The sequence below is a fragment of the Tribolium madens genome, unplaced genomic scaffold, assembly GCF_015345945.1.
Source record: "Tribolium madens isolate multiple individuals breed KSU strain unplaced genomic scaffold, Tmad_KSU_1.1 Scaffold_71;HRSCAF=194;Tcas5.2_LG6, whole genome shotgun sequence".
Taxonomy (NCBI): Eukaryota; Metazoa; Arthropoda; class Insecta; order Coleoptera; family Tenebrionidae; genus Tribolium; species Tribolium madens.
The window spans coordinates 4,664,274-4,690,131 of NW_025401041.1; the positions used below are offsets into that span (position 1 = coordinate 4,664,274).

The 25,858-nt window shown below is 36.4% G+C and overlaps 7 protein-coding genes and 1 long non-coding RNA gene across 11 annotated transcripts; 5 read left to right on the top strand and 3 right to left on the bottom strand.

Moving 5' to 3' along the window:
• Nucleotides 1-3: 3 nt before the first annotated feature.
• Nucleotides 4-5,890, top strand: LOC123008602 (protein strawberry notch). Of its 2 annotated transcripts, none has more exons than XM_044404482.1 (11): nt 4-114; nt 609-719; nt 774-947; nt 1,010-1,183; nt 1,437-1,621; nt 1,783-2,680; nt 2,730-3,263; nt 3,313-3,615; nt 3,670-4,558; nt 4,605-5,311; nt 5,368-5,890. In XM_044404482.1, the coding sequence occupies exons 2-11, from the start codon at nt 644-646 to the stop codon at nt 5,454-5,456; spliced, it is 4,029 nt and encodes a 1,342-aa protein (XP_044260417.1). In that variant the 5' UTR covers nt 4-114; nt 609-643; the 3' UTR covers nt 5,457-5,890. The 2 variants fall into 2 exon arrangements, with proteins under 2 accessions (XP_044260417.1, XP_044260418.1); XM_044404483.1 differs by having other exon boundaries at nt 1,019-1,183.
• Nucleotides 5,891-6,058: 168 nt separating this feature from the next.
• On the top strand, nt 6,059-7,345 carry LOC123008606 (spermidine synthase). The gene is made up of 2 exons (XM_044404489.1): nt 6,059-6,267; nt 6,396-7,345. Exons 1-2 carry the CDS (start codon nt 6,092-6,094, stop codon nt 7,123-7,125), a joined length of 906 nt encoding a protein of 301 aa, XP_044260424.1. The 5' UTR covers nt 6,059-6,091; the 3' UTR covers nt 7,126-7,345.
• LOC123008601 (carboxypeptidase D) lies at nt 7,224-14,583 on the bottom strand. 2 transcript variants are annotated; one of them, XM_044404481.1, is made up of 13 exons: nt 14,040-14,583; nt 13,596-13,698; nt 13,415-13,544; nt 12,885-13,364; nt 12,745-12,836; nt 12,377-12,610; nt 12,052-12,329; nt 11,803-12,000; nt 10,912-11,589; nt 8,605-9,026; nt 8,291-8,553; nt 7,549-8,244; nt 7,224-7,501 (listed from the first exon to the last, which is right to left on the bottom strand). In XM_044404481.1, exons 1-13 carry the CDS (start codon nt 14,478-14,480, stop codon nt 7,398-7,400), a joined length of 4,119 nt encoding a protein of 1,372 aa, XP_044260416.1. In that variant the 5' UTR covers nt 14,481-14,583; the 3' UTR covers nt 7,224-7,397. The 2 variants fall into 2 exon arrangements, with proteins under 2 accessions (XP_044260416.1, XP_044260415.1); XM_044404480.1 differs by having other exon boundaries at nt 13,415-13,698.
• On the top strand, nt 9,531-10,883 carry LOC123008608 (protein takeout-like). The gene is made up of 4 exons (XM_044404491.1): nt 9,531-9,673; nt 9,729-9,960; nt 10,350-10,483; nt 10,537-10,883. Exons 1-4 carry the CDS (start codon nt 9,607-9,609, stop codon nt 10,836-10,838), a joined length of 735 nt encoding a protein of 244 aa, XP_044260426.1. The 5' UTR covers nt 9,531-9,606; the 3' UTR covers nt 10,839-10,883.
• A 399-nt stretch (nt 14,584-14,982) lies between the features above and the next one.
• LOC123008870 lies at nt 14,983-15,983 on the bottom strand. Its single transcript, XR_006412986.1, has 2 exons — nt 15,809-15,983; nt 14,983-15,761 (listed from the first exon to the last, which is right to left on the bottom strand). It is a non-coding gene; the product is annotated as an uncharacterized LOC123008870 (long non-coding RNA).
• A 769-nt stretch (nt 15,984-16,752) lies between these two features.
• On the top strand, nt 16,753-18,586 carry LOC123008760 (acidic phospholipase A2 PA4). 2 transcript variants are annotated; one of them, XM_044404760.1, is made up of 4 exons: nt 16,753-16,932; nt 17,408-17,538; nt 17,585-18,028; nt 18,101-18,586. In XM_044404760.1, the coding sequence occupies exons 1-4, from the start codon at nt 16,927-16,929 to the stop codon at nt 18,222-18,224; spliced, it is 705 nt and encodes a 234-aa protein (XP_044260695.1). In that variant the 5' UTR covers nt 16,753-16,926; the 3' UTR covers nt 18,225-18,586. The 2 variants fall into 2 exon arrangements, with proteins under 2 accessions (XP_044260695.1, XP_044260696.1); XM_044404761.1 differs by having other exon boundaries at nt 18,236-18,586.
• Nucleotides 18,587-20,917: 2,331 nt separating this feature from the next.
• On the top strand, nt 20,918-22,362 carry LOC123008769 (leucine-rich repeat-containing protein 4B-like). The gene is made up of 2 exons (XM_044404773.1): nt 20,918-21,330; nt 21,377-22,362. Exons 1-2 carry the CDS (start codon nt 21,311-21,313, stop codon nt 22,311-22,313), a joined length of 957 nt encoding a protein of 318 aa, XP_044260708.1. The 5' UTR covers nt 20,918-21,310; the 3' UTR covers nt 22,314-22,362.
• A 1,745-nt stretch (nt 22,363-24,107) lies between these two features.
• On the bottom strand, nt 24,108-25,092 carry LOC123008848 (protein takeout-like). Its single transcript, XM_044404873.1, has 4 exons — nt 24,994-25,092; nt 24,702-24,945; nt 24,514-24,653; nt 24,108-24,466 (listed from the first exon to the last, which is right to left on the bottom strand). The coding sequence occupies exons 1-4, from the start codon at nt 25,049-25,051 to the stop codon at nt 24,165-24,167; spliced, it is 744 nt and encodes a 247-aa protein (XP_044260808.1). The 5' UTR covers nt 25,052-25,092; the 3' UTR covers nt 24,108-24,164.
• Between the last annotated feature and the right edge of the window lie 766 nt (nt 25,093-25,858).

Here is a 25,858-nt window from a genome sequence, read left to right on the forward strand (position 1 = left end):
CACTAGAAATCAATGTTGGTAGTCTGCAGTGCACGATGGGTAATGGCGTTTCTGTGTATGCCAGTGCATAATTTCGTCGAATAAATTGAAATAATGCCGCGATTTGGCCGCAATGTGAGTCTTTTTTTGGGCTAATTTACTTCACCTCACGGTTTTCTTGTTATCTTGTGCGTAAAAACGCCGAAATTTCGTGTAATTTCGGTGGGAAAAGCGTTTGAAAAAATGTTAATGTCATTTTTTTACATGAGTCAAGTCGCTCACTTTTATGTTTATTTTTGCAGTTTTTCGGGTTAGTTTGAGTTAATTCGGGGTGATTTTGATTGAAATAGGAGGCGAAGCCGTTATTTTGTCATTTGTGAGCGATTTTAGGCCGTTTTCTCGTTTTTTACAAGCTCGAAGCATTGTTAAAAATTCATAACCAAAAAATAAAAAAAGTCATTCTTTGATCGGTTCTTGAGTGTTAAGAGATTGATATGCGATTTGATAAGTCGGTTTGGGTTTATTTAGGACGGCTTTGTCGTGTTAGGGCGTTGGTTTGCGCCATATTTGCTCCAAAATAAAAATTTAGCCCCTTTGCATTACTCATCACCTGGTTAAATTCCTTGCAGAATTAGACTTGAATCGAGGATTTTTCACGAAAAACATGGATGAGGAGCTGGATAACATGTCCGGGAGCGACTTTGACGACGACGAGGACCCCGACAAGATCGAAGTTCCTGGTACTTACAATTTAAAAAAATAAAAATAAAAAAATATTAATTTTATTAATTCAGGTGGGGGCAAAGACCTAGCTGCCGCTGCTTCGATCCAGGAGAACCGCGAGTCGAAGTTGAAGCTTGAAGACATGCTGAAAAACGATACAAAACCGCCCCCTATGAACATGGGGGGTAATAGCAAAATGGGGGGTAATATGGCGATGCCCCCTTATGAAATGATGCGCAATCAGAGTAAGTTGCGTTTGATTTGATTTTTTCGTTGTGTTTGTCGGATTTGGGGTTAAAATTAAAAGATTTTCCAGTGGGTTCCCCCTACAGTATGGGCAGTATGGCCGCGATGGCCAGTATGCTCAGCAGTTTGGGGGGCCCCATGAATATGGGCTCCATGTTCCCGCCCTCAGGACCACAGGGTGGTTTCAACGCCGCCCAATTTCTCCAGCAGAGTAAGTCCAACTCGCTTAAACACTGTGAGTTTCGACCCCATTTTTGCAAAATTACGGATTGAAGGGATTAACACGAAAAGCATGGATTTTATTTGATTTTTTTTTTGTATTTTTTTCCGAGTAGGTAGATGTAGCATTAACCACAGCAGAGCAGGAATCGAAATTTATTTAAATTTCTCTGATTGGTTTATTCAAACGCATGTCAGACGCTTGTTTTGATTTTTTAGTGGTTTTATTTTACGTGTTGGCAGACTTGTAATGGATTTTCTGTTGGCAGTGGAAATGGCGGCAATGGGAATGAACAATCCCCACATGCAGAATCCATTTCTGCAGAACTTATCAGCGTTGCTGTATTCAAACCAGTTTGGGGCTCCGCCCTGGGGGACACAATTAAGTAATAAAGCTGTTGCCTCAATGTGGAACCCGGGGGCGAAGGCCATGCATCATCAAGAAGAGGAAGAGGTAATATTTTGAATAAAATTACCAACTCATCAAGTTGACGGTTGTCATAGCAACAACCAATAAATATCCACAGATTTCTATATTACCGATGTGGCACTTTTTTTTGGCTATTTAAAATACAGGAACCTGTAATAATGGTAATAAATTTAAACAATTTTTAGGTCGACGACGAGGAACTCGGCGTTGCCGAAACCTACTCTGATTACATGCCGTCAAAGCTTAAATTGGGTAAAAAACACCCCGATCCTGTGGTCGAAACGGCCTCTTTGTCTTCGGTAGCCCCCGCTGACGTCTGGTATAAACTTTCAATACCCGAAGAGACAATTCGTTTGGGGGCTCTTTCGGCCCTTCAACTCGAAAGTATTACTTACACATCTCAAGCCCATGAACATATACTTCCCGATGGTTCAAGGGCTGGTTTTCTTATTGGAGATGGCGCTGGTGTTGGCAAAGGTCGAACAATTGCTGGCGTTATTTTTGAAAATTATCTAAAAGGCCGTAAGAGGGCCATCTGGGTCTCCGTCTCCAATGATCTCAAATACGACGCCGAGCGAGATTTGAGAGACATTGGGGCCGGTAAAATCGAAGTCCATCCTTTGAATAAATTCAAATATGCTAAAATCTCATCGGCCGTGAATGGGAATATTAAAAAAGGGGTCATTTTTAGTACTTATTCGGCATTGATTGGAGAAAGTAATTCGGCTGGGGGTAAATACAAGTCGCGTCTGAAACAATTGCTACAATGGTGTGGGCAAGATTTCGATGGTTTGATTATTTTCGATGAGTGTCACCGAGCGAAAAATTTATGCCCAGTGGGCTCCTCCAAGCCCACTAAGACTGGACTCACTGTTTTAGAATTGCAAAATAAATTGCCTAAAGCACGTGTCGTTTATGCATCAGCCACAGGGGCTTCTGAACCCCGTAACATGGCTTATATGGTACGATTGGGTATGTGGGGCCCTGGGACTCCATTCAAAGAATTCGCTGATTTTATTTCCGCCGTCGAGAAGCGTGGTGTCGGTGCTATGGAAATTGTAGCTATGGATATGAAACTGCGAGGTATAGTTCGACTCGGCTTCGCCTTGTCTCACACTCTTTGTATTTCCAGGCATGTACATTGCACGTCAATTAAGTTTCCACGGTGTCGCTTTCAAAATCGAAGAAGTGCCATTGTCGAAAGACTTTGAAAAGACATACGACGCTAGCGTGAAACTATGGGTGGAAGCAATGCAAAAGTTTCATGAAGCTGCAGAATTGGTCGATGCCGAAAACCGGATGAGGAAAACAATGTGGGGACAATTTTGGTCGGCCCATCAGCGTTTCTTCAAGTATCTTTGTATCGCAGCAAAGGTGCCCCATGCCGTAGCGGTGGCCCATGAGGCCATTAAATGCGGGAAATGCGTTGTTATCGGATTGCAAAGTACAGGGGAAGCACGCACTTTGGAACAATTGGAGCGCGACGATGGAGAACTGACCGATTTTGTGTCAACTGCGAAGGGGGTTTTCCAGACTTTGGTCGAAAAACATTTCCCTGCCCCTGACCGGAACCGGATACAACGATTATTAGGCTTGGATCCGCCAATTTCCGGCTCGAAAAAGGCCAATGGGAATGATGAAGGGAGTTCCTCCGGGAAGCGTAAAAGTAATTTGTTAACATTTCTCAAATTGTATGTAACTCGGGTCTTTTTTAGTGCGTCAAGCTGCGGTTCGAGCCGTGAAACGGAATAAATGGTCGACGTCAGATAGCGATAATGATTCGACGAAAAGTTCCGACTCTGAGTATCACATGTCGAATGTGGAGAGTGAGGTTTCTGAAGAACATTCCGATTCGAATGCCAGCAGTGATTTTAATCCGTTTAATTCCGATAGTGACTCTGATAACGATCCATGGAGCCGGAATAAAAAGAAAGGGAAGAAACAGAAGAAATCACCAAAAAAGAGAACCTCAACACAAGACAAGTTGTCCATGTTGTTGACACAAAAGACAAATAAAGGTAACGAAATCTGTATTACCGGCAATTACAGGGTCCTATAATTATTGTTTTTAGCGAAAGTAAATGGAGGTATGTCGAATGATTCGAAACCGGCGGCGCCTCCAATGGACGCCATCGAACGTGCATGTCAAATGAAAGACGAAATTCTCTACAAAATAGAACGATTGGGTGAACGTCTCCCTCCCAACACCCTTGATCAACTAATCGATGAACTTGGCGGTCCGGAAAACGTTGCAGAAATGACAGGTCGTAAAGGTCGAGTTGTGCAAACTGAAGATGGAGGTATCCAATACGAAAGTCGTTCTGAAGTCGATGTCCCCCTTGAAACACTAAACCTGACTGAAAAACAACGTTTCATGGATGGCGAAAAAGACGTTGCTATTATATCCGAAGCGGCATCTAGTGGCATTTCGTTACAAAGCGACCGACGAGTTAAGAATCAACGTAGACGAGTGCATATCACATTGGAGTTGCCGTGGTCGGCCGATAGAGCTATACAACAATTCGGACGAACGCATCGCAGTAACCAAGTTAATGCCCCTGAGTATATTTTCCTCATCTCGGATTTGGCAGGAGAGAGGAGATTTGCCAGTATTGTGGCGAAAAGATTAGAGAGTTTGGGGGCGTTGACGCATGGTGATCGACGAGCGACGGAAACGAGAGATTTGAGTCAATTTAATATCGATAATAAGTACGGAAGAGCGGCGTTGGAGGCGACTATGAAAGCAATCATGGGATATGAGAACCCTATAGTACCACCCCCACGTGACTACAAGGGTGATTTCTTCAAAGACGTGGCGGCGGCGCTAGTGGGGGTGGGACTCATTGTCAATAGCGAGAATATGCCAGGGGTTTTGAGTCTCGATAAAGATTATAATAATATGTCAAAGTTCCTCAATAGAATACTCGGGATGCCGGTCGAGTTACAAAATAGACTGTTCAGGTAAGTCGGTATTACAGTAATCTGTGATATTTAATTTGTTTTATAGATATTTTACCGACACTTTGGAGGCTATTATCACCCAAGCGAAGCGTTCCGGCCGTTTTGATTTGGGTATCCTTGATTTAGGGGCTGGTGGTGAGATGGTGAAACGCGTGCGTACTGTCACATTCCTGCGTAAGCACGCCACTGGTACAGCCCCCACTGAGTTGCACACTGTGCACGTAGAACGTGGAATGTCGTGGCCGGAAGCCCTCGAAAAACTCTCAGTGCTTACAGCTGAAGATGAAGGTTTCTACTTGTCCCACCAGATTCGTAACGGCAAACATACCGCTATTTTGGCAGTGGCTGTGGATAGCAACACGCCGAAAAAATCGAAAAACGAGTCGAAGAAGGAGCAAATGTTTTCGGTTTATCGGCCAAATACCGGATTGCAATTTCGACAGGAGAGTCTCGCCGAATTGGAGAAAAAGTACAAGAAGGTTGAGTCGGCCGATGCTGAGGAGGCCTGGACGCAGCAATATGACAGTTCGGTGAATACCTGTTCGCATGCGTATTGGAGAGGGAATTGCCGGAATGTTAATATGGGACATGATTGCGAGGTCGGATTGAGGAGGAGGACCTATAATGTGGTCGCGGGGTCGGTACTATCGGTGTGGAGTCGAGTGGAAGGTGTGTTGGCGAGCAAGAATGGAACGCATAATAATAAGATGCAAGTGATTAGGTTGCGAACGAAAGATGATTTGAAAGTTGTTGGTAAGTTGGAAGTTTTTATTGGGAGTACAGTTTTCTGTAATTTTTTCTTTTTTTAGGTACGTTAATACCAAAGAATTGCGTGGATGCATTGATCGAAGCACTTTCGGCGGACGCGGAAAAAACCGAAGAAGTGACTTTTGATTAGATCAAGTCTGACGTAAAAAATGTCATGTAACGCATACAGGGCCTCAAGTATTCAATGGCACGGATAGTGACATTAAAAATTTTCAAAGACATTGTGACTACTTTAGGTTTAGCGAAAGAAGAGAGATAAGTTCCCAAGTATTTTCTAAAAGTGTGTAAAACACGCTACAAACATCGTTTAATGAAACAAATCTGTGAAAATAGTTTTATTTAGGTAAATGTGTATTTATATGACTTGTAGGTTTTTAAATTGCGTTTCAGTTTTTGTTGTTTTTTCCTCGTTTTTTTGATATATTTTTAAGTTTAGTGTGCGTGATACAAATACATAAGTAAGACTTGCCTTTTTTTTAATTCATTTATATTATTGCATTCATTCAGATATATCGTGTATATTCAAATGTGTTCTGCAGCATAATAGAGATCATTAAACAGGTAGAAATCTGTTTTTGTAGCCTCTCCCCGCAAAATTTTCCCTTGTTTTTCGGCCACAAATCCCACAATTTATCGTTTTAACAATCGACAATCTATGACAAATAAATTAGCATAATTTCATCGGTCGGACGACCTTGAACTCGTATCATGTTTATGAATACCCCGAAAGCGATAAGCTGAAAGGAAACACGTCGCCGACTTGAAATGGAATTCGAAGAAAGTTCATTTCGGTGTGGACTCTCGACGACGATGGACCAAATCAGAAACGGATGGTTCAGTGAAATCAACGATTTGTGGCCCGGACAGTGCATGAGTCTACAAGTTGACGAGGTTTTATACCACGAAAAATCCGACTACCAGGATGTCATGGTCTTAAAAACGTAAGTTTTTTTTTGATAAAAACCATGCCGTGAACTTTGACACTATAAACTGGTCATTGACATGCACATGGGCGTGTTTAATTAAGCCACGCCTTTTACTTTCACTGACACACTTCACTTTTTCGTAGTAAACATCACGGGCGCGCCCTCATCCTCGACGGCATAATCCAATGCACCGAACACGACGAATTCTCCTACCAGGAGATGATCTCCTTCCTCCCCTTATGCGCCCACCCCTCCCCCAGCAACGTCCTCATCGTGGGAGGCGGCGACGGAGGCGTGGCCCGCGAATGTCACAAACACCCCCTCGTCAAACAAATCGTCCAAGTGGAAATCGACGCAAAAGTCGTAGACGCCAGTAAACGTTTCCTCCCATTCATGGCCAGCGGTTTCACCTCCAACAAACTCACGCTCAACATCTGCGACGGTTTTAAATACATGGAACAGCACAAGAACGCCTTCGATGTCATTATCACCGATTCAAGCGATCCGATTGGTCCAGCCGAGAACCTCTTCACCGAATCCTATTTCAAACTGTTGAAAGGGGCGTTGAAAGAGGGCGGAGTTATATGCAGTCAGAACGGGACGGTATGGGCGGGGCTTGATCACGTCAAACAGACGATGAATCATTGTAGGAAATTCTTCGAGACGGTTAAGTATGCCGTGACGAGTGTACCGACGTATCCTTCGGGACAAATCGGGTTTGTGGTGGCAGGAGAGAGGGGCGATTTGACCGTTCCCAAATTTAGGGTGGGGGAGAGGGAGGTGCGCGAAATGGGCCTGAAGTATTACAACGCAGAGGTGCATACCGCCGCTTTTGTGCTACCGAATTTTGTAAAAAAAGTATTGTACCAGTAAAAAATAAAGTGAAACATTTTACAGATTCCTGAATTATCTGTAATGACGTTTTTTGTCTTTGGTCTTTCGGGAGTTTTAATTTTAATCAATAATCTTTGTTAGAAATATTAGTAACTTGTTATTAATAAAATACTGTAACAGTCACCTCATTTGGTGATGCATTAACTCTTAAATATATACAAAAAAAAGTAATCAAAAAATAATCTGGAGATTTCGTCAATGCTGTCAAAAAATATAAATCTGGTAATTTTTTACTCCTAGATATATCACACTTATCTGGAATTCAACAAAACAATCTCATCCTCCTCGTCTTCCGAACTCGCATCCCCGTCAGTATCATCATCATCATCAAAATACGGCCTTGTGATTGGTTTAACTACAACAAAATACCAACCTTTCATGCATTTCAACACCAACACCAACCTGGCAACGGCCTTGCGAACAATTCCGTCTCTTTTGATTCGTCAAAATCCTTGAAATCTTCATCGAAACCATTCTGTGACAACAGACCATAGTCACTCTTCCTTTTGCATGCCACATAACACATCAAAAGTACACCCAAACTTCCGAAACAAACGAATCCCATCACAATAACAAAAGCCAATCGTGGCATACCCCACATTGTATTATCCTTAACTAAAGTAAACATCACCACATGAGACCCAACAACGCCATCTATCGTAAAATATTTGATACTGGAGTGAAACCCGGACGCTGATACGCTCAAAGTATAAGTTCCAGGAGGCATGGCAACACTGTATTTACCCTCGTTGTCAGTTTTAATAGTAACATTTTTTTCGATAATCTTAATCGAGGCGGCTGCGATCGGATGATTGTAATTATCTCTGACGTAACCCTTAATACCGGATATTTCATTCGAATTCGGTTGTAAAATAACGGGCAAATACGCAAATTTTCCATTTTTAACGGTTGTATCATAGGTGGCGTTGATATAACCATGACAGGACACTTCGATCGTGTATTGTCCCTCAGGTAACATAATTTTAAATTTGGCTTGATGATTTCGTGTGACGTCATAATAACGGTTATAACCGACAATGCGTATAGTTGCATTACGCATCGGCTGTTTGCGATCGTCGATGATGAAACCTTGAACACCTATCGAGAGATCGGTTAGGTTCGGTTAGGGTCATGTGAGACTCACCTGTTGTTGTAAATGTCAAAACTGTCATTAATGGAGTTAAAGCCTCGCGCCATATGTAAGGAATATCAACAACTGACGGATACTCGCAACATGTCACTTTACCGGTTATAACCGGAACTCCAAACTCCCTGTATATAACATCAGTGATGGTTTCATCAGTCCCTTTGACGTTTCGATGACACTCGGGTCGATTCTTGAACGATTTTAAATATTTTTCAGCATAAGTTTGAAAAAGGTTAATTTTGCCCCCAGTTTTCGGATAACTAAAATCGGTCATAGAAAAAAATCAGTATGACATTTGAGTTTAAACTTACATTACTCGTCCAGAACCACCTTCGATGTTCAAGACCAAATCGAATTTCTCTTCCATAAGAAGATGTTTAAAAGCATTAGCGACTGATTTTAATTCGCCGTTGACACGAGCGCCCCCTATGACCTGATCACCGACTTGTTTAAAGTCGGCTGTGATATTATTACACGTGTAGTGCTCAGGACGTGCTCTCCCACTCGCTTGTTTATCATAGCCACCCCAGATTTGCTCGAAAGCCGTATCAATGACAGGTATCACGTGAACAATTGTATTATTTAAAATGTCAACGATGACAGGATCACCGATCGAGTGACCACTCAAAAGATGACGTGCGAGATAAATTGACAGTTCACGGCCTAATGGTTGCGTCGCGTACAAGTTGGCCATGATCGCAATGTGGAATTTGAGTTCGTCGGAGGAATCGATCTGAAATTGAAGCAATTAAAAGCGTTAATCAATGTTTAATTGCAGTAATTTTGTTACAAATCATATAAGAATAAAGTTTCACGGAATTTAGTAGGACGCAATAGGCCGGTTTTTTTCTGACAGTTTCAGGTCAATGAACCTGCTACCAACCTTACACTTGAAATTGTCCCAAGAAGTGTTAAAACAATCAACAAAATAAAAGATAAAAATCTCACAATGTGAGCTAAGAAAACTTTTCTAATTATTATAATTAGTGACATGACTCGTAAGCATTTTTTTTGTTTGTTTTGATGTTATTTAAAGAAACTTTCCACTTGTGTTACGACTTTTTAACCTCTCAATGTGACTCTTGAAAAATACAAAATTTTAAATTAATAAATAAACGAATTTAATTGACGTATTTCCGGGAAAAATGATGAAATTTGAAGGTCAGACAACTAATTGTCTTTTTTTCACAAATCCTGAAAGTATAACAAACTGGTTTGTAAACAAATAATTCGTTTTTTATAGCTCCCTCTTGCTATATAAGACTAAAATCGCAACAGCTTTGATTTAGTCAGTGACAATCAGTGCAAACAACATGAAAAAAATCACATCTTGTTTAATACATTTTTGCCTAGCAACTCTATGTTTTGGGGGCAAATTACGTAGTTTTTCACCAAATTAATCACAAAAACAAAATTATTCTTAAATTAATTTCAGCGTCAAGTTTCAAAAAATGTCACAAAAACGATAACAAATGCCTATCAGAAGCCGCCGCTGATGCCATCCACCAATTAAATAAACCGATCAAAGAGGCGAATTTACCGAGTTTGGAACCACTCGAAGTACCATCGTTGACCATCGGCGCCGGAAGTGGACCCGTAGGACTTGAACAAAAATTCAAAAATGTCAAAATTTACGGCTTTACGAAACCCACAACGACGCGATTCGAGTGAGTCACTTTTACTCCCTAGTTACTTACGTATCAAGGGAATAAACAATTGAATAAAGATTGGGTTTATTCCCTGTTGGGAGGAAAATAACTTTTTTTTTCTAATCATGTTAAAGAATTTGTACTTTTCTCAACAGTTTTGAGTTGAGAAAGTTATTCTTCAATCATTTAATTTTTTTCACAACTGTTAGGAAAATTAAATAATAATAACAAAAAAAAAGAATATAAAAAGTATTACAGTCATTATTTAAGATTAGAAAAAGTATAGAATTAAACTTTTGAGAAATGGCCATTTCCACTCCGATAAATTACTCTACTCGCCCTCGGCTCGTATCATGGAAATGCCCAACTTTCTCATTCATTGAATAATCTACTATTTTGTATTTCAGACTCGATTTAGAGAAGAAAAGCGCTCATCTTGAATGTGATTTCGACGAAGTTAAACTCATTGCCGACTACGATATCAACGGAAAAATCCTCTTATTGCCAGTTTATGGTTCAGGACCGGCTCAAGTGATACTGGGTAAGGTCCCACTATCTAAATCAGAGTTGTATTAATTGTTTTTCTATCACTAGAAAAAGTCCACGGTATTGAAAATTTCACTCTCGAAGAGTACGAAAAAAAGGGTAAAAAACATTTGAAAGTCGTTTCAGAAGTATTATCATTGGACCCAAGTTTAATAAAATTCAATTTTGATAATTTATTCAACGGTGATAAGGCTTTAGGTGATAATATTAATCAAGTCGTCAATGAGAATTGGAAAGAAGTGTGGGGTGACATCAAGAGTAGCTATGAAGATGCTTTTGGGCAAATTATCATGGGATTATTTAATAATTTATTGGCCAAAATTCCAATTGAGGAACTTTTGGACCAGTAATATGTAGTTTTTTTTTTTTTAAATAAAATTGAAAAAACCCAGTTATCTGCTGTCAAATTCTTTCTGAACTCACCTCGTGCGTGATTTTGAGCGATTTCAACGTCATCGAAACATAATCATCGCCATTTTTGAACGTGGCAACATTCGAATAGCGATTCTCCAAAGCCCCCATGATCGCATACAGCTCACTATTGGTGTGATATTTGGGATTATATTGATTCTCCCCCAATCCGAAATCATAAGCACTTGCCCAATGCAAAGGATCATCCCTCATCAAACTCACATTATACACAAAACTCCCTTCTTTGGGTACTTCAATCTCGTTCGTGTAACTCTCATACCCTAACGCCTCCACCGTTAAATTATACTTCCCGGGTAACAGAATCCTGTAATAATCGCCGTCTTCGTACGATTTGACATAATGACTGATCCCTTCGACGATGATTTTAGCCCCTTCAATGGGCCGTCCAATGGTACTGCGAACGTAACCACGTACTCCACGTTGCACCTGTTCCATGTAGGTGAGAAGGGCTTCACGATTGTCAAGCCATAAATTGGGGAGGTCTCCAGCCATGGGGTATTTGTAACAACCGATTTCTAAGGTGAGTTCCATGCAACCGGCCACAAGGTAGTTCCAGTCTTGCATACCCCCAGTCACTTCGTACCATTTCGCACCGTTGGTTATGCCGTCTTGGAAGCGCTCCTTCGGGAAAAGGGGACACGGCCCCCCCTTGTGCATCTCGCGATGGGCCTGAAGGAGATAATAAACTTTCGTGACACTTATTTTGAAAAATTTCAAACAACCTCACTTTTTGTTGTTTTTTACATTGGAAAAGAAAAAAAAACACATAAAACACGATGAATCGTTATTGTGAAGGCAAAATTTTGCAATTTTGCTTAATTGAATGCCGGCAATTACAGAGATCTGTAATTTGGCCGGTAATACAGAACTCTACCCACTTACGTCGGCATATTTGTGCGCCAAATATTTGAAAATCGCATCGTCGGGCGACAAATTCTCGCCGTGGCGACCTGGACTGTTATCATCGTAAGGATAATTAGCGACAAGAGCGCCATTGTGGAGATTTGCGGATAGTACGAAAGGCTCCGAGAGGATCCAATCCATCACAGCTCGAGTTTCAGGCTCTGTGAGACTATTAAACTGAAAAAAAAATCCGTAAAATGCCTGAAATTATCCTGAAAATTGGCGTACTTTATTCGTGACGTATTGGTCGGGAAAATTCCGATTCAAATCGACGCCGTGTGCATTGCCTCGCCCATCGCTGCCTCCAGCGTCGCCCTCGTGCGACATTTCGTACCCATCTGGGTTCATGCTGGGCATTAAGTGAATTCGGGTGGTTTCGAGAAGGTTGGTAACCCTGTCATCGGCCTGGTAGTGCTCACACAAGTATTTCATCAGGTAGAGGAGCATTTCACGGCCTACTACCTCATTGCCGTGCATATTTGCAACGTACTTAAACTCAGGTTTACCTGCGACAAGGTTAAATAAAACTGAATTGAGGTCACGTAATACTCACCAGGGACGTGTTTAAAAGGAGTCGAACTTATAATCATGACGTACAAGTCTCTCCCTTCGACCGATTTTCCGATTGAATGCAAATGTGTTATATTCGGATACGTCGAGTTAATTTCTTTCATGAATTTCACCATTTCGTCATAGTGGTGATGCTTAAACAATTGAGTATTGGAGGATATAAAACCGTACTCGTCAAAAGTCGGCCCACTTCGGTCAACAACGACCTTAAAATCATCTGTAAAAAACCGAGGATGGTCAAAAAATAAATACAATCCTCCCAAAGCACATCTTTATTCACTTGAAGCATACATAAAATAAGCTAGTGCCCCCAGAACCACTGTGCAGCGCCCTCTAGTGAACTTTTATTACCTTTGGTTGGCAGCGCCCTCTTCAGAGTGAAATTTTGGACGGTGGTGGTGCCATCTTCAACTGTCACACTAACCTCGTCCGATGGCTCAAACCTAACCAAATCAAGGATTAAAAAAAATTATACAAATAATTATACATACCCGTAAGCCGTGGCATACATTGTGTACTTCCCCGGTAACAACAACCGCCAGTATTCCCCCCGATTGGAAGTGGAGACATTATGTGCCACCTCTTTAACTACCACATCAGCGTCCAAAACCGGCTCGCCGTTCCCATCCCTCACTACCCCCTTCACGCCCCAATGCACAGCCTCCATGAACCTCAAAAGTGCCTCCTTGTTTTTCCCCCATTCCGACGGGAGTGTCTTCGCTCGGGGAAATTTGCAACAACTCAACTCAAAAGTCACTTCAAAACAATTCGAATGGACGTAATTGAAGTCCTGCATGCCCCCTCTGACCTCATACCAAAACGCCCCATTTGTGATACCCTGATTAAAGGTCTCCGTCTGACACGCGCGCCCCCCTTTCATAATCGGGTGAGCTTGCGAATACGTCAAGGCTAGTTTTTTAAACACACCATCATCGGGGGATTTACTCTCATGACAGCATTCGTGACTCGAACTAGAAAAAAGCCAAAAATTGACCCAAATTCTTATTTGACGGGGAAGTACCTAGAGTCATCAAAAGGGTAACTTGCGACTACAGCCCCACCGTGGAGATTCCCCGAAAGTACAAACGGACGCGAGATAATCCAAGTCATGATTGCGATAGTTTCGGGTTGGCGGCCCGATAATATCGTACCTGTCAAAAATAAACAATTGAAAATTGGAAAAACAAAAAAGTTTAACGTACCGGTACGAACCGGATCAAACTGATCCGGAAAATCGCGATTCAGATCCTTGTGGTTGATGTTTTCGCGGCCGATGTAGCCGGGCTTGGACTCGCAGAGGCCCTCCTAAAAATACAGAAACCTGTAATCCAAAAAGTGACATTGGCCGCCTACTTCCTATTGTTGTATAAAAATTGTGTTAAAAACGCAAAATAAATCGTTGATGATATATTATGCCAAAAAAAAAAAAAATAGGTAATAATGCGAATCAATTTTTAATTATTCCTATTCCAAGAAGATAAATATTTACGCAGTTGTGTGGTATTTCCCAACATAGTGATGACACTACAAACAAGATAATTTGTTCTTGTTTCAGCTGGCTTTGAATTTGATATTCGACTCGATATTGTTTATCAAGGCCAACTCACTACACTTTTATAATTCATTTTTGCTTAATTATCACAAACCTGCGAATTTTCAAACCCGTCAGGATTCATCGACGGCATCAAATAAATATCAGTCGAATTAACCAATCTGGTAACTCTCTCATCCTTCCCGTAATTATAAATCAAATATTGGGCTAAATAGATCATCAGTTGTCGCCCCACGGCCTCATCCCCATGCATATTAGCCACATATTTGAACATGGGGGTCATCAATGTTCTGTTTGCTACATTTGCGTTAATTTCAAGCGCCCACAATTCACGATTTCGTACAGATCGTCCTATACTGTGTAATTTTGCGATTTCGGGATGTTCAGTCTCTAATTTTTTAAATAAATTGGTCAATTCATCGTAGGTGTGATATTTCGGTGTAACAAGGAAACTCTCGTCGAGAAGATTCGAACGAATGGAATGAGATTCACTAGACACTAACACTGCGAGGAGAATTATTGCTTTGGAATGCATTATTGCGGGGTTTTCGGCGATTTGGACGAATTAATTGAACATTTTCGCGAGTTATCAGAGGTTGGGTTGACGTTTGACGTTTTGTTGGAAACGTCAAGCAACAGGTCGCTGCCAACACAAGAAAAAAAAAGATATGCAAGCAAAAAACTTAACTATATTAAATATAAATTAATTGTTCTAAATTTAATAATAATAAATTGTTAAATTTAAATATTTACTGTATAAACAGAAAAAAAAAAACGATCGGTATTTTTTATTAGACCTGTGTCTTTTATTGATATCATAAAACGTCTCCTATGACCTAATAATGGACTGGTTGTAGATAAATAGTATAAATTTAGGTTCAATAAAACATCAGAATATTTCACAAATACATGCAGAATGTCCATTTTATCTGCCTCCCAAAATTGTATAAAATTTAGAATAGTTAATACCTAGTTTATGAAATGTATAATAGGTTGCCTACTTTTACTCCTTTAGGGGGGAACAAATAAAATGGGTAGCCTGTATTTAATTTTATTTAAAAAGTAAAATTGTAAACTTCTACTGTCTCATACTGGTTACAAAAAAGATATAATAAAAACACCACACATAAAAATGAACAATATTAAATCATCTCAAATCGGCATTCCGATTTTAGTTTTTTTCGGATTTAAAAAAATAAATTGAACAAGTTTCCCACTCTATCGGCATTAGTGCCGGGGGTTCACAAATATTATAATTAATATTCCTGTTATTTTCGTATGATGACATCGGTTGCCGATTTAAGCGATTGTTTACAGAAAAACTAAATTTTTTTAAAGTATTGCTCACTTTAGTCACATTTATAATCCATGCAGAGTGTTGTTTATCAATTTCAATAATAATGCAGAAAAAACACTTACAAAAGCAAACGACTTTATATATAGTTCTAATGGCAGCGTATCTTAATGAAATGGTGGTCCAATTGTGATTTATAGTCAATTTACATATAGAGTTTTGGTGACGACTTCTTAGATGTTCTGCTATGCCATCAGACGGCCTTCTTTCCCGGCAGTACCGTACCGGACATTTAATTATGGAATTTCGAAACACAGGAAGTGAGATAGTTTCTCCAGGCACTTCAGGCCAGATTTCAGAGACCAGCTCCTCAACGGTGAAGTTTCTCACTTCTGGAAGCATCATCTCAAAACGAAAGAATCGATATTTTGGTTCAAGGTTTCCGCAATCGTAACAGACGGTATGGCCCATACAGCACATCATAGTTTTTCTTAAAATTTTAGAACACAATTTGCAAGACATCTGAAAGTTGTAGATAAGTAAAAGAGTAAAATAAAATTGCAACTTACCGTAAAATTTAATTAAAATTTGATTTCGAACCAATAAAATAACTGCACTGTTCATAGACAACTCTTTTTCCCACACCTCTGCCTATCTGTTGATAAGTTTTTTGATTGATTAAAACGAAGGTGACCAACCGTCCCTGATTTAGCGAGGAAATGTTTACATTTTCATTGTTTTGTCCTGTTTTACGTTTATTTGTTCCGATTTAAGAATCAACACACCTAAGTGTGCAATTTTTTGAGATTTTCAAAATTGGTTATAATGACCAAATTAACTATTAATTTTTCTTGAATAGATTTTTTTAAATGTTTGCAGAGAATGAAAGAGCTCAAAGCAATTCATACAAAAAAAAAATAAAATTAACACAAAACAATAAAATAATAATAATTATTAGATTAGGGCCCAAAACCTGTTTTTGTTTTTATGTCAATATCTTGCATCCTATAGATATGTATTCTTACTATATTTAAGTTTGTATACGGAAACATTAGTAAGACCTATTTTTTGTGTTCTGAAATAAATTTATTATAATTATTTTTATTAATGTCCCGATTTCGAATTTTCTGAAGTTGGTCACCTTAATAAAAGTTTCTATTAATTATTATTTATTTCAAATTTTTGTAGAAATTGTGATAAAAAATACAAAAATAAATTTGAAATAATTTTAAAAATTACAATACTTAAATATTTTGTCAAATTTTAATTAAATGTTAGGCAACCACCAATACACATGTTTTTTTTTAGCTAAATAAATCATAAAACTGTCAAATAAAAAACAAAAATTTAATTCAAACACCATTATACAACATATACATAATTTCATTAAATTAGACAAAAATCAATAGAAATTGCACAGTTGCGCACTTTTGTGAAGTATAACTGGTTGCCTACATTCATAAAATCAATGATAACTTCATTGATAAAATTTCAGGTTTTAGATGGTGGGGTTCAGTTGCATTTAATTTAAATTTGAGAGTGGTATTTGTTTGAAAAATTAATGATTTCGTCGATTAGTTTCAATCTAATCAAATGAAAAATGTGAATGATTGTGAGAGCAACACACTGTTTAAAACTCACCCCACGTTCTAGAATTTTTACCGCTAAAGGATATAATTAAATAAAGATGAAGGTAGGTCAATTTTATTTTTTTTACTGTTGATAATTTCACAAATTACAATATTAGTAATTGATACTTAAATAATTACTATTATTTTTACCTTCACCTTGGCTCTTTTTACTGAAGACAACGTTGTCGCTTCACCTTTGATTCGGTAATTGCAAATATTAACTAACAGTTGCACAATTTACATTAACTGATTTTTTTCCTGACAAAAACATTAAAATCCTTGTTTTCTTCCTTTTAATAATTTCCTTGTGTATCTTCCTGGTGGCTTGACAGAATATAAATTAGTTGATTATTTGAAACAATTCAAATTTTTAACAAAAAAAAACACTTTCGTTCGACCTTCACAGTGATCCATGTCAAGTTCATCCGAATCTAGCCGGCATGGACCAACCGACTTGATTTTCCCCTAACAAAAGTGAAAATATCGCAGTTAGCCGCGACCGCATTTCGAACAAGTTTTAAAATTGCATAATTTTAGTTCCCCGTCGGCGTTTTCCTCCTCATCGTCGTAGGTCACGTGTCATCGACTGTCTTAATCGCCGATAATACAATGTCAAAAATGATTGAATTGACAACCAAAGCGCCATTTTGTCACGTCCACACTGACAGGTAATACCAACTTTGAAAATCACCAGTAGTACCAACCAAATTTCAGAGGGAAAATTCGAGATATGTTGTTCAGTTCCGATCCGCGAAAAATCCGTCAAATGTCGGATGAGTCAATTGCCAAACTTGTGGATATCTGTGTGAATAATGGGGTGCGATCGGCGCATCAAGGGGGCTTTATTTATCCGGGAACCAAATGGTGCGGTCCTGGAACCATCGCGACGAATTTCACAGATTTGGGGTACCACACCAAGGAGGATATATGTTGTAGAGATCATGATAATTGTCCCAATAATTTAATGAGGGGTGAATGTAGACAAGGGATTTGTAATGATTCGCCATTTACGAGGTCGCATTGTGATTGCGATGCGACTTTTCGACGATGTTTGCAGAATGTCAACACTGAAACGGCAAACACAATCGGGGCGATTTTTTTCAATGTGGTTCAAGTGATTTGTTTCAAGGAACGAAGTCCCTGCTCCAAACAACAAAGGTAAAACGATTATAGAATTCCCCACTCTGCCCCTAAAATCTAGTTTCTTTCTTTTTTTTTTTTTGCTTGTAGTGATTGCATGGCAGAATTTGTAAAATCTGGTCGTTATGTTGGTAGTCCTTACCCTCGCTTCGATTGGAGAAATAAACACGAATTTTTTATTAATATTATTTTGAGAAAATTGAGACTGTTGTAATTTGTTGGCAGGACTGGTTATACGCAAGCCGAAGGTGATAAAGTTTGCTCTCAGTGGAATTACAGACCTTCCGAAAAATATGTTCCATTAATGCCTCGATCTTTTAAGTAGAAATTCTACAGGGAACGCAATAAATAAACACACTGTATCACATCTCAGTCAACGATTTAGTACAATAATACGAGTATTTTAGATTTTACACTTAATAAGGGCCACGTTTGGTCAATTTTTGTAGTTTTAGTCTCGAAAACAATAATCAGAGTTGTGATATTTTAAGTTAGGCTGTTTCAATAATATCGTACTGTATTCAGTAGAATGTTTCATAAATGAATGTCAGAAATAAAAGTTTTCATGTCGCAAAATTTGAGTTTACTCGATTATAACCTGACCCTAAAACGGTCTGAGTCGACCGAGTCTCTAGGGCCTCTAAAAGTGTGAAAAACATTAATTGGTTCAATTTTAAAGTTAAAAAGCAGAAAACTATGATTTAAACATTTATTTAAAAAAAAACGTTGAAAGTTGAGCCAAATTGATTGGAAATAGCACAAATTGCTTTATTTCAGTCAAAAATTAGAATTTAAGCATTTATTTTGTTGAAATATCTAACGTGACCCGAGTTAACTGGGAGAAACTCTGACCCGAAGAACAGTTTTTGATTTTCAAACTCGTCCCAATAACATTTTCATCACTTTTTTGAGTCTTTAAGACCTCTAGAAATGTAAAAAACATTATATGATCGATTTTAAAATTGATTTTTTTTGTGATTTTCTTCTTCTAAATTATTAAGAATTGTGCGGTTTTCTCTCGACGCTAGTCGATTCCCCGGAACATTTTATATACAGGATGCGCCAGAAGTCGCGCCCCAGAGAAAAATGCCATGTAAGGTAAGATACCAGGAACATGGAAAGAATGTTAAAAAAATTTTCGAACTAAAAATTTGTTTTTTGAGATTTTACTAAAATAAACACAAAATCAAACTATAATGTTTGCGTTTTCCAAGTGTTTTAGCATGTTTCTTAAGTAAAAACGCAAATATTCGGCAAAAATTGAGTTATTTGTGTGTTTTTCGAGAGTTCAAGAACGTTTTTTAAGCAGAAAGCTTTATTTTTTTCAAGATTTACGTAAAAATAAGTAAATTTTCGACAGAGAAAATTTTGAATCATAATTTGTTAGTCTGGTGAAACATTCAGCTTTTTTCAATTACGTTGACACTGATATTAAAAAAAAAACGAACTAAGTATACAGGGTGTGTCAAAAAGACGGGACACACGTAAGGTAATATAACTAGAAACATAGAAAAAATGTTAAAAAAGTCTATTTATAAAAATTTCAAAGTTAGGAGAGTTTAAATTTTGCACTTTGATTCTATTTATTTCTGTTGGAAAAATAATTTTCCAAGTTTTTAATAAAATAAAAGTAAACGATTTTATTCTTTAATTTTAATGTTGAAAGTCCAAAATTTGAAATTGTAGCACACAAAAGCTTTTTTAGTACTTTTTTCTCCCAATTTATAATGAGAAAAAAATACAGGATGAGCCAGAAATCCGCTCTAGAGAAAAATGTCATGTAAGGTAAGATACCCACCAGAAATATGGAAAAAATATTTAAAAAATTCTATCTATAAAATGTCCGAAGTTATGACAAAGAAGTCTTAAATTTTATATTTTTCTATTTTTCAAGAAAATAGATCAAATTCATCGTTTATATTATTCTATTTTGTTTTTCCATTTTTCAAATTAATTCAAAATTAAGCTTAAATTTTTTGATGATTTTTGAAATATTGTTCCTCAATGAAAAATGGTCGTATTTAGATTTAAAAAATCCATTTTAAAGCTTCAAGTTTCTAATCTTGAAATCTTTTGGCCAAAAGTTGTATGTTTTTATATTATTTTTTTTTTAGTTCAGGGACTTGAAATTTTCTGCAAGATGTTTTTATTATTTTTTGAAAAAAAAATTACATGCAACATTGATTTAAAAAAAGAGAAAAAAGTAACTTTTTTGTTGTAGTAGTAATAAATCTACCGCGTATTCACAAATATTGATGGGGAGACTAATATGTCATTAGGTTTTTTTATAGCCTAATATACGCCCAATAGCTCTAAACTGTTTTCTCGGACCGATTGACAAAAGAATTAAAAAAATTAATTGTTTCTAAGCATGGTATAATTTTTATTAAAATGAAAAAAGCAGTTTTTTCCACCTTTTTCTATAATTATGCGTGTTAAATTTGAAAAAACATATTCGAAAAAAAACTTTTTAATATTTTTGAAAATGTAAACATCAAAAACCAATTCTGTGTATTTTTGAGACAATTTATTTAGCTTTTGCCTATCCTAATTTAACTCATTTCAAATTATTAATTGCATTAATGAAAAATTGATACCCCCCAAGCTGTATTTAGCACTAGATTTACGAAATTTTTAAAAGAAGTAATTTTTTAAAATTGTTTCTGATTTTTTTAATTTAACAGTAGTGTATTATTTTTTAAAACTCAACAACTTAAAGCATTTTGCAACTTTGAACATGTACTAGTTTTTTTACACTTTTTTGCATATGTTATTTATTGTTTATTTCTTTTGTGCTAAGTATACAAAAAATTATATTGTTTTTAAATTATCTAAATATTAAATACAATAAATTCAGCAAACATAGAGAAGAAAAAATTGTTTTTTTCGCGTAATTGTTCTCAAGTCTTGAATTTTTGATCAGAATCGGATATAATTGAGAAATATATTTCTTACTGACTAAATTATTAGAAAGCAAAGTATTGAAACTTTTGCTGTCCCACAACAACATTTTTAAGTTTTTCGATAGCTATTTGGCATAGAATCTGGCATTTTTTTGTTAATGTACAGGGTGTTCAAAATTCGATTATTTTACCAGCCTTTGTCGACAGAAATCCTTGACGGAAAGTTACATCTCCCTCACAAACAAACATCATTGCATTGATTTCATAGGACGCAAAGGACGAATTCGTTAAATCCTCTCCTTACTTATGCAAATTGGCACTTGCAAAATGTGAATTCTATTATTTAATGATATAAGTAGTAACCGCAAATCAAATCATCACTTAGTTTCGTCCCTTGATGCGTTTCAACCAAACGAGGTAAGTTCAAATCAAATCGACTTTTTCTAGATAAAAAAATTTCCAGAATGCGAAAATATCTTCTACTATCTTTACTAATCCTCGAAACGATTTGCTGCGAGTACAACCCATCCAACGACGACACTAAATGCATCTCGCGCGAATTCCAAAAAGGCCAAACCATCTCGTTGAAAAAATGGGGCAACAAATTGGACTTGTCGTTGATTCGAGGCCCAATTTTCGCAGACAGTTTTCCGCTGCTACTCGGAATCAAAGAAATGACATTACGCTCGAGCAACATCTCCGATATCGAGTCCGGATTTTTCCACCAATTTCCCAACTTGGAAAGCTTGACGATTAAAATCAATCACGGTTTTCCCAACATCACGACACGAATTTTCAAAGGCTGTTGCCCCAAATTGACTTCGTTCAAAGTCCTCGACAACAATCTACGCTATTTCGACAACCAAGTCTTCAAAACTATGCCCAAACTCGAGTTCCTTTGGATCGAAAAACAGAATTTGGGCCCTCTCGAGGCCAATTATTTCAGCGGTTTGAGCAGTTTGAAAAAGTTGAGGTTGCAGTACTGCGAGATTAAACGCATCGAACAGAATGCATTTGACGATTTGACGAATTTGGTCAAATTAGAATTGCCGACGAATCAAGTTGAGAAAATTCAACCTGGGACTTTTAAAAATTTGAAAAAGTTGGAGGAATTGCATTTGTCAGGGAATAGTATCAGGAATTTTACCGGTGGGGAGTTCAATGGTTTGGATAATTTAAAACGACTGGAATTGATTGGGAATAAGATAAATTCCTTGAATGTCGAGAAAATTTTGGAAAATTTACCGAAATTGGAACGGATTGGGATTAAATTGACCTTGTTTGAGTGCGACAGGGCCAAATCGTTGGTCGAGAGGATTAAAGAGAATAACATCGAGATTAAAAATGTTGACGAAGTCTTGAAGGATTCGTGTTCGAAGGACTCCAAGGAACAGGATTGAGTCAGTTGTAATTTAAGTAGATGTAATTAATAAATAACATTATTGATAAGTTTTTCATTAAAAAGCCAAGTGTTTCGAACGTACCAACATAAAAAATTAGTTCATAAATTTTCAGTATTTATTTCACTTGATTCTTAAACTCACAAGCCATTAAAATATTCATAAATCACCACTTTTTTTTAATTTCTATTTCGAAAAGCAAATAACAAAATTTAGGTAAGTATTTCAAAAGCCATAAAAAAATCGTAGAAAACATTTTTGTAAATCAAAAAATTGTGTTTTGTTTTATTATATTTTATGTGCATCAGAACTCGCACCCAGAGAAAAATACCATGTAAGGTAAGATACCAGAAACATGAAAAACAAATTAAAAAAATTGGTAAAAATAAGTCGAAAAGTCACAAAATTAGAGTAAAAAAATCAATAAATTTGGCATTATTATGGCCTTTTTGAGCGTATTAGTACAGTTTTTGACCAAAATTGATTTTTTTTTTAGTATTCTAGAGTGTTTATTCACGTTTTTGAAATGATTACAAGGTTTTTTCGAAAAATTTTGCTAAAATTGTGTGAGAAATTACCAAATTAGTTTGACATTGATTTTGTTTTATTTTATGTCAGTCATTTATATTGCAAGATCATAACAAAACCTAAAAAAAATTTGTCTTTGAGCAAAATTCTGTCAAAAAATACGATAAAAAACTACCAAATTTGGTTGAAAATGGTGTTTCTTTAATTAAGCACAATTTCGAACTAAAAATTTGTTTTTTGCGAAATTTTACTAAAATAAACACAAAATCAAACTACAATGTTTGCGTTTTCCAAGTGTTTTAGCATGTTTCTTAAGTAAAAACGCAAAAATTGAGTTATTTGTGTCTTCTTCGAGAGTTTAAGCATGTTTTTTGAGAAGAAAGCTTTCTTTTTTTCAAGATTTACGTAAAAAAAGTAAATATTCGATAGTATTACTTGGAGAAAAATTTAAATCATAATTTGTTAGTCTAGTGAAACATTGAGCTTTTTTCAATTACTTTGACACTGATATAAAAAAAACGAACTAAGTATACAGGGTGTGTCAAAAAGGCGGGACACACGTAAGGTAAGATAACTAGGAACATGGAAAAAATGCTAAAAAAAGTCTATCTATAAAAATTTTGAAGTTATAAAAGTTTAAATTTTGCACTTTGACTCTATTTATTTCTGTTAAAAAAATAATTTTCCAAGTTTTTTTTTGCTACAGGCTATTATAAGAGGAAACAAGAAAGCTGTATGCTAAATTGTAACTCTGTTTAATGTTATTTGTGGCTTTTATTGTCAAAATTTTTGTCTCTTTACTAAATAACTATAAAAAAAACAAATACAAGATTGTCGGTATCATTAAATATACATAAAAAAATGTCAAATGACGACAAAATAAAAGACAAAATTTTTTGACATAGAATTTTTTAAACATTTTTTCCATTTACTGGTATCTTATCTTAGTTGAAATTTTTCTCTGGGGCACAAGTTCTGACACACTCTGTATTATAATAAACAAACTGTGTTTTAAAAATTCTATACAACCAAGAATACACATTTTTTTAATTATTAAACGAAATTGCCTTAAAAATAAAAATAAACTTTTATTAGTAAAAAATCTATCAAAAATGTGTAATTACTTGTTTTTGGTGTGTATGTAATTGCGGTTAATATTAATATAACTAACAAAAAAAAGCGTATTGTTGGTTGCATTCCCACAAAAAATAAACCTTTTCTTCAGTTTAAATATTTATTTCACATAACCATTAAAAATCTCATAAATCAACGCATTTTTTATTTTATTGCACACATTCCTTTTACAACATACTTCAAACCGAGTCAAGGTAAGAAAAGTTCATCTTCGGGCACCCTCGAAAACACCTGATTTATAGTCTGCTTCCAAACCATTCCCATGACTTGATTGAAAGCTGGCCCCACGTCGGCATAAACCGTTTCTGAATTTTCATTAAGTGTCTTAACGACTTCTTTGCTTAATTGTTCATTCCCATCTATAATATTCTCAAAATCGAAAACAATTCTCTTCGGTTTGAAACCGAATTTAAAATCGGTGACTCTCAAACAAGTTTTATTTTTTTTGATATAGCGCTCGCATTTCGCCTCGTAATCACCATCATAATCGTCTAAAAATCATTATTAATTAAACTAATTATAAATTGTCATTACGCACATAGATAATTAGTGCATTTGCCGTGTCCATTGATGGGAAAAATCAACAATTGGCCCGACATGGTATAATCAGAAACCATTCGAACAAGAGAACCTCGAACTTTATAATTCCAGTAACAATTATCTCCGGTAAAGTTGGCTCTGGAATGACTTGTTATAAATTTTTATGACTCGCACACTCACACATACTCGCTATCACTTATACTCGAATTAGTCATTCCATAAATGTCCATATTTTCGTAGATTTGGTGTAAAGTAACAGCCCCCGATGTGTTATTCCCTAAATCGATTTTTTTAATATGAAAAGGCTCCAAAGGCACAATCCCTAAATCCTTGTTGCCTTGAGCGAATTTACGACTGGCATCTTGAGCGCTTTCTTCCAGACATTTGTTGAAATTGGGGTCCGACTTACTACATTTACGAATATTTGACGCTTAAAATAATCAATTATTTATAATTTGGGAAATTTTAATTGACTTACGCAATGATTTCGACGAAATTGGGGCAAAAAATAGGCCCAAAACAAACAGATAGAGCATTATTTAAAGTGTTTACAAAAAGTAAAAAACCTGTTTTATAAAGTTGAAAACCTTGTATTACAAATTGCGCAATTTGGCACCAAAGTGCGATTTTCAAATAGTGACAAGGTCGCCAACCTGACAAAAGTAAATTCCCATTATTTTTTTACAAAAAAAAAAAAATGAATGTTAACACAAAATTTAATCAAAAAAAAGCTGAAAAATCATAATTGTTTCTGAATTTTTTGAGAGTTTTAGCACGTTTTTCCGTGATTTCCCTTAAATAAACCAAGACATTACCAAATCACATCTAAATTGACATTATTGTTGCCCTTTTCAAGCGGTTAACCAAAACTTAAAACTTTTTTGTAAGATTTTGTTAAAAAGGTCAAAAAATCACAAATTTTGGGTTAAAAAAAAAACATAATTTTTGACTCTTTTGAGTGTTTTATTATAATTTTTAACTATGTAGAAATTTCTGAATAAACAAGCCAAAAAAATCACCAAATTAAGTTGAATTTAAGCACGTTTTTGGGTTTTTTCCACAAAGTGAAAAAAACATTATCATTTTTGTCTTTTTTGAGTGTTTTATCACATTTATCTTAAAATTTTGTCAAAAAGAAGCTAAAAAACACCAAAATGTGTCGAAAATAGTGTTATTTTTGTCCTTTTTGGAGCGTTTTTACACTAAAAACTATTTTTTTTTGTAAAAGCTTAATAAAAATTCACTAAACTAAACCTAAAATGGTGTTGTTTTACTAATTTTACAGCGTTTAAACACGTATGTCCGCTACAAAAAATTTATAAAATTTTATATTTCATAACATT

What these genes read in the sequence shown, in the direction of transcription:
- LOC123008769 (XM_044404773.1), top strand. Translation starts at nt 21,311, where the DNA reads ATGCGTTTCAACCAAACGAG. An exon ending in ATGCGTTTCAACCAAACGAG is followed by an intron (nt 21,331 to 21,376) that starts GTAAGTTCAAAT and finishes AAAAATTTCCAG; the next exon opens with AATGCGAAAATATCTTCTAC.
- LOC123008760 (XM_044404760.1), top strand. An exon ending in TGTCACGTCCACACTGACAG is followed by an intron (nt 17,539 to 17,584) that starts GTAATACCAACT and finishes ACCAAATTTCAG; the next exon opens with AGGGAAAATTCGAGATATGT. An exon ending in CCCTGCTCCAAACAACAAAG is followed by an intron (nt 18,029 to 18,100) that starts GTAAAACGATTA and finishes TTTTGCTTGTAG; the next exon opens with TGATTGCATGGCAGAATTTG.
- LOC123008608 (XM_044404491.1), top strand. Translation starts at nt 9,607, where the DNA reads ATGAAAAAAATCACATCTTGTTTAATACATTTTTGCCTAGCAACTCTA. An exon ending in ATGTTTTGGGGGCAAATTAC is followed by an intron (nt 9,674 to 9,728) that starts GTAGTTTTTCAC and finishes AATTAATTTCAG; the next exon opens with CGTCAAGTTTCAAAAAATGT. An exon ending in CCCACAACGACGCGATTCGA is followed by an intron (nt 9,961 to 10,349) that starts GTGAGTCACTTT and finishes TTTGTATTTCAG; the next exon opens with ACTCGATTTAGAGAAGAAAA.
- LOC123008602 (XM_044404482.1), top strand. Translation starts at nt 644, where the DNA reads ATGGATGAGGAGCTGGATAACATGTCCGGGAGCGACTTTGACGACGAC. An exon ending in ATCATCAAGAAGAGGAAGAG is followed by an intron (nt 1,622 to 1,782) that starts GTAATATTTTGA and finishes AACAATTTTTAG; the next exon opens with GTCGACGACGAGGAACTCGG. An exon ending in GACACAAAAGACAAATAAAG is followed by an intron (nt 3,616 to 3,669) that starts GTAACGAAATCT and finishes TATTGTTTTTAG; the next exon opens with CGAAAGTAAATGGAGGTATG.
- LOC123008606 (XM_044404489.1), top strand. Translation starts at nt 6,092, where the DNA reads ATGGAATTCGAAGAAAGTTCATTTCGGTGTGGACTCTCGACGACGATG. An exon ending in GATGTCATGGTCTTAAAAAC is followed by an intron (nt 6,268 to 6,395) that starts GTAAGTTTTTTT and finishes ACTTTTTCGTAG; the next exon opens with TAAACATCACGGGCGCGCCC.
- LOC123008848 (XM_044404873.1), bottom strand. Translation starts at nt 25,051, where the DNA reads ATGCTCTATCTGTTTGTTTTGGGCCTATTTTTTGCCCCAATTTCGTCG. An exon ending in AATTTCGTCGAAATCATTGC is followed by an intron (nt 24,946 to 24,993) that starts GTAAGTCAATTA and finishes GATTATTTTAAG; the next exon opens with CGTCAAATATTCGTAAATGT. An exon ending in TCGAGTATAAGTGATAGCGA is followed by an intron (nt 24,654 to 24,701) that starts GTATGTGTGAGT and finishes AAGTCATTCCAG; the next exon opens with AGCCAACTTTACCGGAGATA.
- LOC123008601 (XM_044404480.1), bottom strand. Translation starts at nt 14,480, where the DNA reads ATGCATTCCAAAGCAATAATTCTCCTCGCAGTGTTAGTGTCTAGTGAA. An exon ending in ATGTATGCCACGGCTTACGG is followed by an intron (nt 12,837 to 12,884) that starts GTATGTATAATT and finishes TGATTTGGTTAG; the next exon opens with GTTTGAGCCATCGGACGAGG. An exon ending in GGTGGTTCTGGACGAGTAAT is followed by an intron (nt 8,554 to 8,604) that starts GTAAGTTTAAAC and finishes GACCGATTTTAG; the next exon opens with TTATCCGAAAACTGGGGGCA.